At 34.0% G+C, this 10,786-nt stretch overlaps 1 protein-coding gene across 1 annotated transcript; it reads left to right on the forward strand.

Moving 5' to 3' along the window:
• Nucleotides 1-1,485: 1,485 nt before the first annotated feature.
• On the forward strand, nt 1,486-3,126 carry LOC149260701 (GDSL esterase/lipase At4g01130-like). Its single transcript, XM_089460943.1, has 5 exons — nt 1,486-1,614; nt 1,728-1,815; nt 1,920-2,117; nt 2,195-2,635; nt 2,748-3,126. Exons 1-5 carry the CDS (start codon nt 1,486-1,488, stop codon nt 3,008-3,010), a joined length of 1,119 nt encoding a protein of 372 aa, XP_089317069.1. The 3' UTR covers nt 3,011-3,126.
• The last annotated feature ends 7,660 nt before the right edge of the window (nt 3,127-10,786 follow it).

Genomic DNA, 10,786 nt, shown 5'->3' on the forward strand with positions numbered 1-10,786 from the left:
AATATATGCCAACTAGTAGCTCACGTGGTAGGTAGAAGTCATTATTATCCTCCCCACTCTAGTTTTAGTCTCACTGGAATTAACAAGCTAATATATGTCAACTTGCAGCTCAAGTTGTAGGTAGAAGTCACTATTATCCTCCCCACTCTAGCTTTAGTCTCAATGGAATTAACAAGCTTCCTTAGGATCATTTCCACATGAAAGATAACCAACTCAACTTAACACAAGTGAGTTTTCATAAATATAACTAACATCAATCTTTGTTCCATAAACCACCCAGAAATATATATGTATTTTATATAAAATAAGTAGAATAGGTAAACCACGCTTTAATGGTTAGAGCATATGTTTCCTCCAAAGAGGTCACAGGTTCAAAACCGAAGGGAGATAGAGTATCTATGTTTTAATAAACTTAGCAATTAAACAAAAGATTTGGTGATGAGTCCCTTGTCTCACAAACAAAATAATCTCATACACCAATTTAGTGTCTAACTTAACCATAATCTTAAAATTAAATAACAATAATAATAATATATAAATAAAATACCTCAAAAACCTTTTAGAATATAATTATTGACTTCGACAATCGAATCCCTAGGCATCCACTCATCGAGGGGTTTACCGAGACAATCCGTGTGAAATATTATTTTAGATTCCCAATAAAATCCTAACTAATCTCATCCAATTCCTAATTCCCCGAAAACGAACAGATATGTAGCGTTGAGAATTAGTCGGCGAATTAGTCGGCTAATTAGTCGGCTACGATATTCCAGAATTTGAAGGGCCAAAACCTAAACGTTAACCTTTTAGAATATAATTATTGACTTCGACAATCGAATCCCTAGGCCTCCACTCATCCAGGGGTTTACCGAGACAATCTGTGTGAAATATTATTTTAGATTCCCAATAAAATCCCAACGAAGCTCATCCAATTCCTAATTCTGCTTGTTTTACGTTGTGAACTTAGTGTATCCGGTGGGGACAGCCTTTTGTGTCTTTACCAAATTTTATGTTATTATATGTTTTACATGTTTGTCTGTAACGTGATTTAAATCAATTAACTCATGTTATTATATGTGTGTAAGCTCGATATTATTTATAAAAGTAACTCGTAACAAATTGGTACAGTGACCCACCTTAAAAAGACACCTATCTAGGTTCCAATATCTTAACTAGACTCAGTGAATGTCCAAAAGTCTTCCAATTTTTTTATGATTTTGCAACACGCCTTTGTAGCAGACCGCACATGATGAGATGGCGGGAGATCAGTGAATTCCCGGGAATAATAAGTAATCTCGATATTATTTATAAAAATAACTCGTAACAAATTGGTACAGTGACCCACCTTAAAAAGACACCTATCTTAACTCAGTGAATGTCCAAAAGTCTTCCAATTTTTTTTTGAATTTGAAACACGCCTTTGTAGCAGACCGCACATGATGAGATGGGGGAAGATTCCAAGATGCCTCCACGTTCAATATCGATATGAGCACAGTTCGGAATGCTCACACACGACGCTCATATTTATTGCAGACCAACTTTCTTCGGGGATTGCATTCAGTCTTCTTCATTCCATTACCCTTCTTTGCGTCCGTACCCTTAACAGTAATCGTTGTCTGAACAGATTATCGTGGACATCGCAATGGAGATGCAGCGCGTGACTAAATGCTATTTAATGGGCATACTCCGATACGGGTACCGTTCACTATGTGTTCCCCTATAACGAGGCTGCGGAGACTCCTCCCTATGGAGAAAAACACTTCGGCAAACCCACAGGCAGATACAGCAACGGAAGACTCTCCATAGATTTCTTCGGTACGTTATTTAATTCCAGTTACTATGTAATTTGATGTTGCTACTAATCTTTGTTTGCTGCAACCCTAAAGGTATATTTGATGACGAAATTATCAATGTTGCAGCCGAGGCACTGGGAAAACCGTTTCTGAGTCCATATTTGCAGTCCGTGGGTTCAAATTTCGGGGGTGGAGCCAACTTTGCTGCGGCAGGTGCCGCTGCTCTTGATAACGATTCATTCATTGCTCCCATCCCCCTCAGTGTTCAGCTCAATCAGTTCAAGGTTTTCAAGCAACAGGTTCTCGCCACCATCAAGGCTAATGGTAAGTAGTATTTGTACGTAATCTAAATAGTAATAGTAATGGGTATTGAATCAAGAAGTGATGGAATGTTAATACAGGTTCTCTAAGCAATCTCCCAAGTGCTGAAGCGTTCAAGAGCGGGATATACACGATAGCGATCGGGGGAAACGACTTGAACTCCGGATACATGAATTTCAAACTCAACCCCACCCAGGTGAAAACTACCCTTCTTCCAAAGGTTGCAGAGTCTATTGCAGGAGCTGTGCAAACTCTGTACAATGAGGGAGTGAGGACTTTTCTTGTGTGGGACGTTGGCCCTCAAGGGTGCGGGTCCTTCTGGCTCTCTTATTATCCCCATTCTCCCAACGACTTCGATGAGCATGGCTGCTCCATTTCCTACAACGACGCAGTTCTCCATTACAACACACTCCTCAGAGCTCAGCTCTCCTCCCTTCGCAAGCAACTCAAAGACGCCACCATCATCTATGTCAATACATATGACATCATCTACGATTTCTTCGCCAACCCCTCCAAATATGGTATTCTACTGTACCCTTATCCCATTCTGTACTAACTATTTGTGTATATATTCCAAGTACCAGATGAAATTATGAATGAATGATGCAGTATACTCAACATTCAAAAATGCAGGGTTTAAGGCCACCACTGAAGCATGCTGTGGAGTTGGAGGCAAGTACAATTTCAATTACAACATATGGTGTGGATCCAGTGGAAACATCACTGGCCGCACTGTGAAGGCCGTGGCCTGCTCCGACCCAGACTCCTGCATCAATTGGGATGGAGTCCACTGGACTGACGAGGCCAACAGAATCCTCACTAAACAAATTTTGAGTGGAAAATACTTTGAACCGTCCTTCCGCCTCGCTAGCATCTGTGATCTCCAACCCCTATGATTCATTCTTTTCTTTCTTGTCGGGGGTTCCTTACTCGATTGGTAGGTTTGATGTAGCAGCCCTGCACTTGTTTCGGAATAAAGAAGAAGCTTCTCCGCATGCATTTTACGATTGAGATTACTCTAAGAACAGCTCATACTCAGCGTTATTTTTAAGGGGAGTTTGATCATTGCAGTCTATGTACTCTATGTTTATCTTTACCCCTCGAAAATTATTATGGCCGTATATGTACTCTCTATTTATCTCTATCTATAGAAAATTATCATTGCAGTCTGTGTACTTTTTTTTCTCATACAAAAAAATGATATAAAAGAAGTTTTTTGTGTTTTTTTTTTTAATTCCACTTTAGGCACAACTACATACTATGACATTTATTTTTAGGCATAGGAAAACTATTATTGTGCTCTGTGTACTCTCTATTCATCTCTAGTCCTAAAAAATTATCATTGCAGTCTGTGTACTCTCCTTTCTTCTCTATCCTAGAAGAAAAATTGACATTAAAAATATATATATATATATATTTTAATTCTTATTTAGGCACGACCAACTCCAACTTTTTCATTTATATGTGTACTCTCTATTTAGGTTATCTGTAGCTATAGAAAATTACCATTGCAGTCCGCTTACTCTCTTTTCTTCTCTCTCATAGAAGAAAAATTAACATAAAAACATTTTTTTTTAATTCCACTTTAGGCACAACCAACTCCAACTTTTTCATTCATAAGGGTTCCATTGGTTGGTCATTATCTCCCTTGGTATTTTAGTTCTTTTATTTTTCAGCACCCACACCCTATGGAATTTATCTCTAGCAATAGAAAACTATCATTGCTCTCTAGCCATAGGAAATTATCATCGGAGTATGTACTCTCTTTTCCTCTCTCTCCTAGAAGAAAAATTGACATAAAAGAAGATTCTTTTTTATTATTCTTCTCTCTTAGAAGAAAAATTGACATAAAAAGAGAATTTTTTTTATTCCACTTTAAGCACAACCAACTCCAATTATTTTTTTCTTAATAATTAGGAGTTAATATCTTGTATTAGCCTTTTCACATTTTCATGAGAGGATTAACAGGTTAAAATAAATTATCATTTTATTTATTTTTAAATAATATTTATATCATGTCATTTATCACAAGATTTTTAAATCTTAATTTTCTTTGTTCTTATTTTATTTTTATATCATGACATTTATCACAAGTTTTTTTTTTTTTTTTTTAAACTTATAGTAATAAAAGTAAGTCATGTGATATAGTCTTTTTGCTTGGGGTGTTATGGAAGAGATGTTATAATGCCATGTGTTGACCTAAGATAATTAATAATAAAATAGTTAGACTCAATAAAAATAAAATAAAACAATAGATAAAAAATAAAATTAATAACTATAATTATAATTATAAGCTATTAATAAAAATAAAGTCATGTGATGTAGTCTTTTTCCTTATGGTCTTATAGAAGAGATGTTGCAATGCCATGTATTGACCTAGAATAATTAATAATTATAATTAACAATAAAACATTTTGATTCAATAAAAATAAAAATAAATTGGATAAAAAATAAAATTAGTAACTATAATTATAATTATAAGCAATTAATAAATAAACTAGTTTAGATAGAAATTCTGGATCTACCAAGAATTATAACTAACAATAAAACATTTTGACACAATAAAAATAAAAATAAATTAGATATAAAAAAAAATTAATAACCATAATTATAATTATAAGCAATTAATAACTAAACTAGCTTAGATAGAAATTTTGGATCTACCAAGCACAGAGGGGATCAAATCTCTTTTCACTCTAAAAGAGGTTTTTACATAAGAAATTTGATCCTTGTTGACAAGTGTAGATATGGAGTTAAACAGATCTAGGCTAGTTTAATGGAGTTGTCTATATGTGAGACTTTATGGAGTTTATCTTGATTTGTATTGTTTAAGTTGGTTTTTTGAGTGTATATATAGATTCAGCACCCTCAAAAATCCTAAGACACTTTGATAGAGTTCACCTGTCAAACTTGTGATTTCAATAAATCTCTCTTGATTAGATAGATAAAAAAAAAACAAAACAAAACAAAAAACTTATCAAAAACTTTTAATTATTAATTATAATAATTTTAAATCTAATTTAATTGAAATGATAGTTATAAAATCTCTTTAACTCAGTTTTGGAGATATTTTAAAATCATTTTTAACTCTAAAAATATTCTGGAATCAAATCAATAAAAATATATATATATATATATATATATATATATATATATATATATTCTAAAATCAAATTGATAAAAATAATATAAATAAATAAATAAAACCTCACTTATTCCCATACAATTCCAAAATATATTCGAAATTAACAATTTAAATGGCAGCAGAGACATGACAAAATAGTTCAGGTGGTGCACGGTGAAAGCCACACATGCCCTCTATATTTGCTACAAAGCCGTCCAAAATTCTTTGTGCGGGATTGGAAAAATCGTCTATTTCCATTCGCTGATGCCCCAAATCATGGATTGGGAAAAGTGGCTCCTTTTCCCATAAGCAAGGGGAGGTGAGCACTCGGTGATACGATTTTCCATTCTCGATTACTTTTTTTCTCCTCCCACTTATTCCGCTAGAATCTATTACCTTACCATTGCCTCTGTATTTAAACTCGAATTAGAGAACTGGAAAAATGCAAAAGCACTTTTTAACTCTTTACACTATATTTGCTTATGCTACAAGTGTTTGCACATGATGAACAAGTATTATATCATGCCAGACTGTATTTTAGGATTAATTATGGATAAAATAACAAACACTATAGAGATTAAGATTGAGATATATAATTAGATTTAAAATTTATTTATATCGATCTATATATGATAAATCTTACTCTATTTGAAAATATAATATTGATGGCCAATTCCCAACTCAATTAAAATGTAGACTGCCAGTCTTAGAATGACCAAAGTATTTTGTTGTCCTCTACTCAATTAAAGTGAAGATGAGTGAAGACTACTTCTGATAGAATAAATGAAAAGAGTAGGTTGTCACTTGGTTTGGACCAAAGTATTTTATCGTTGTCGACTCAATTAAAGTGAAGATGAGTGAAGACTACTTCTCATAGAATAAATGAAAAGAGTGTGTTGTCACTTGGTCTTATGTCTTTTAATAGGGCGACAATTTTATGAGCTTTTTGTATTTTGATGAGTATTTTTTTTACATTTCTCTTTCTTATTCTCGAATCAAATCTTAGGTTTCAATAAATTGGAAACCACGGGGTATTGTTTTACAATAAGATTATTGGTGAATCACTAGATACATTTCCACTTCCTAGATGAGGGGACTTAATTAAGATCTATAAGGAGGCTACAACATTGGAATATTGGGTTTAATCCTTTGGTAGACAAACCAAAGTCTCAGTACTTTTCAGTGAAATTGGTTGGTTTTCCCCTCAAATTATGGACCAAGCAAGTAACAAATTGGTTGTTGACTGTGTCGGGCGATTTATTTTATTTGATGAGAAATTTGTTGTGGTATTGGAAAAGAATATTCTTTAGGTCCTGGTGGAAATGGATTTGTCAATATTGTAACCGAAGCAGCAAAACATCACTATGGGGACATCATCTTTCTGCGAGTGGTTGGATTTTTGGAAGGTTCCTTTTAGATATATGACATGTCACCAAACTAGACAACTTAAGGCATCATGTCTAGACAAGCATGCTTTTGGTCCAAAAGTCCCTCTCTTGGGCATCAACAAACATAAGGTTGGTTTACTAAGGGTGGGAGATGAGGTGGATGGTTCAAAAGATATTACCCTAGATGCTAGGGTTTTACCTTTATTAGAGAAATTTTGAGGTCTAAAATGTGTTTCGAAAAAAAAATGTACAACCAAAATCAGATTTATAAGAACCAATAGGATTCAAGGATGACTCACCATTTTTAAAACTAAAAGGTAAAAAGATTAAAAAATCAAAAATCAAAAATATTTTTTCAACTCCTATTTTCAATTTATTTCCCTACAGTTTTACTCAAATTTCAAGTAGTGATACTTGTTGTATGCATAATTGAATTCCTCATCCAAGGAGTACCTATGTTGCATACTGTTGATGGACCATGCTACACGGAAAATGATAAATACATGAAAAATGTGATTACAATCACGTTTTTTATGTGTTTCTCAATTTTTCTGTAGTGAAGTCCATCGAAAGTATGCAACATGGGTACTCTTTGGACGGGGAATTAAATTCCACATCCAACGAGTGCTCCCACTCGAAATTTGAATAAAACCATAGGGAGATAAGTTGAAAAAATAGTTCATTTTTCTCCTCTAAAATTTGATGATGTAATCTAATCTTATTTTATTATTTCCACTAGTATTTTATAATACTCTTGAGGAAGCCGATTTTAGACCTCAAAAATTCTCTAATGCATATTGTAATCATCCACTAAATTCAACATCCCCTCGTCATCCTGAGGCGTCGAAGGGCTCGCTTCGTCTTCAGTGGACACCAACTCGCAAACTCTTTCTAGATTCAACTACCCATAGGTTTTAATGAGAGTGCTACCCTAGAGACTACTACTCATGGTTTGGGTGAGGGTCTATTAGCCCCTTCTTCACCATATGACCACGTTATTGTTGGGAAAGTTGCTTCCTTTTGAGATGCTCTTGGGAAGCAATCATGGACAAATTTTGAGGACACAACTACTTGGAAACCGTTACAATCAACATAATCCATAATCGATTCCATGGCGAGTAAGCACATAAAATCTCTCTCTAAAGACAATATCAATATATTGGACGGTATTGCTAATAGTCCTCTTGTTTCCACCTCAGTGGAAGTTTGTTCTGTTGAGACACTTGTTTTCCCTAACCCACCTCTTCATGAAGGTGGAGTTGTTAAATCTTTCATCTTCTCCCATTTTCAAAATATCTCATTAAAGCATAACCCTTGAATTCCTCTACTCCAACTAAAGATACTTTCTCTTCGATTTTGGGGTTTTAGGCTCCTCACTTTCTTCCTCTTTGAATGTTCTGGCTATCCCTTCTTTTACTCCCTCTGGGTTTTCTCCTTCCCCTAGGGATGCTCCTATTTCTTCCTTTCAGTCCATCCCTTCTCAGAAGAAGAAATATTCTTGGAAGATCCTTGAATTTAATGATCTCCTTAAGAACAACCTTCTCATTGACATTGTTATATACCTGGAATCCCTGTGAGAACTTAGAGCTCAAAATTCCTCCTCCCAGGGCCTTAGATGATCATTATTTCCTTAAATATTATGGGAGTTGAGGGCGCTCCTAAACTTCACGCCCTTTTTAGAATGATTTATGTACAACATCACTCTATCATTTTGCTCCGGGAAACCATTGTTCCTGTTCTCAAAGCTAGAACCTCTATCAAAAATATGTTTTGGTTGGCATGTATGTGCAGTAGATATGGATGGCTGTTCGAGTGGTATTGTGGTTATTTGGAACCCAAGTGAAGTTATTTTTCAGCCTTATTAATCTATGGCGGGTACAGTTCATTTTTCATCTTTCATAAGTTTTAATTGCGATGTTGTTATGGTGAATTGTTATGGCCCCTATTGGGACCACAAGCATTTCTGGCATAAAATTTCTTGTAGTGGGTTGCTAAAACCTTAAAATATTATTTTCTTGGGTGACATTAATTTTTCAATGTCGGCTTGGAAGATATGGTGTCATTCGACTCATCCTAATCCCTCTTCAGATTTTATTTCTCGAATTATTTTGGATGCTAGTCTTATTGATCCTCAACCTATCTCTTTGGGTGCAACTTGGTGTAATGCTAGTGACATTACTTGTGGGGTAGCTAAGAGGCTTGAAAAGTTTCTCATTTCTGAATATTTGACTTCCAAGTCGGGAAATATCGTTCGTGGATTTGTTTAGAGGCTATATCTAATCATCTTCCCATCTGTCTCTAGTTTGTTTTTTATGGTTTGGGACCTTGACCTCCTTCTATGTTTAGTCATTCTTGGTTAAATGAGGCTTCCGTCCATGCTCTGGTTAGATCGATTTGGGTTGGTTTTCACCCCCATCACACCTTATCTGCGATGGATAACCTAAAATTTATGGTGATAGATCCCCCCACCTACCTTACTCAAGAATCTTAATGGTTAAGGACCTCTTATAATTCTTTAAATAATGACTTTATTTCATGGTAAAATATTGCTTCAAAACAATTCATTTTATGGCTGACTTTTATGTTTATTTATAAAAGCATATTTGTAAGCTTATGCATTAATACAAAATTAAAAAGACCAAATATAGATAAGTAAATATTTTTATTAATTTATTTACATGATATAGTAATAAATGCACACCTACTATAAGTAATGTGTTGTATAATGGGATGCAACAAATCACATCATTGTGATTTATTTTTATAAATTATATATTTAGTCTAAATACATAGGAAGGGGTGTTACAAAACATCATCATTGAGATGCATCAAAATTGAATCTCTCTCATCTAGAACATCACTAAATTCATATGATACATGTAGATACAATTTTGGATCACAAGGAGCATGAAGGTAATACTTTCACTTTTGGAAATATTATTAACATAGTATAATCCCTCTGGTAGACTTAACCATTTATCCAAAGTTTCTACTTCTATGCTCCATTCAAGCAAAGGAATATCAATGTTGAAGCTAACGTTTATCTTAAAGGGCATCATACCTTCAATTTAATGACTACTTGTGTCAAAGGGTGTTTCCATCGTAGTTAGGATTTGTGAAGGACCTGACTGAAATTATCTATCATCTCATTCCTCTATCATGTGAGGGGTTCATCAAGAATAATCTTAATAGGATATCATATACCATCCCATGTCTTTTCCTTTTTCCATGTGAATCCACTTTAATTGACAAGGGAAGTCTTCACCAGGTTTAGTTAGTTGCAAGCCCAACTTTCTATAGCTTGACCTCATCGAGAACATGCATAGAAAAACAACAAGGAGTATATTTATTTGAAACCTCTAATCCAAATTATGTTAAGAAAAAAATGAAGATAGCAATAATAAATGAAATAAAATAGAGATATTGCAAAGACCATAATAAAATAGTGAAACCTAAACTATTCATGAATGAAATGGTAAAATCTCAGTAATATGCAATGTAATACAAACTTCCTAGAATGGTCGCAACTTATCTCTAAGAATATATTTGTTAACTACACTCACTTGGAAAAATCTCATAACAAGAGGTTAAAAATATAACTTATAGATTCCAACAAAGCCTTATGAGACAAAATCTCTAATATTCAAGACCATAACCCTATGATAAAACGAGAGCTATGCAATAATTTTGAGTGGGATGAATCTGAGTTGTCCATAAGAAGAAAAAAATTTCAAGACCATAGTGTTTCATTCATTTTATGTTTTAGGTCTTCCTTACCACATTTGAAATGAAATTAAAACATTAAATAAACTCCCCAAGCTGCATGTACTTCGGGCGAAAAACACATGAGAGCTCCAAAATAATGTTTTGCAAGTTTACAAACTCAAAATTTTTAAAAACATGACCATTATTTAGATGCACCTAGATGGCCACCTCAATCATAACAAGTGGTATTAACTTAACTCTTTTTACCATGCTCATTATTGCTTAACATGAAATATTTGTATGTTCTCTCTACCATGGATAGAAAAGTTCCTAGAATATTTTAAGACATTCTTTCTTTATTTTTTGTCATAAATTAATTATTGGGAAACTCCAAATATGTCTCCTTCATTCAAAGAATATTACCCAGTGTAAAGTAGGTGGTGTAGACATAATGC

The sequence above is a fragment of the Pinus tabuliformis genome, chromosome 6, assembly GCF_031772625.1.
Source record: "Pinus tabuliformis cultivar Carrire ecotype Pingquan chromosome 6, CPIR1, whole genome shotgun sequence".
NCBI classification, from domain to species: Eukaryota; Viridiplantae; Streptophyta; class Pinopsida; order Pinales; family Pinaceae; genus Pinus; species Pinus tabuliformis.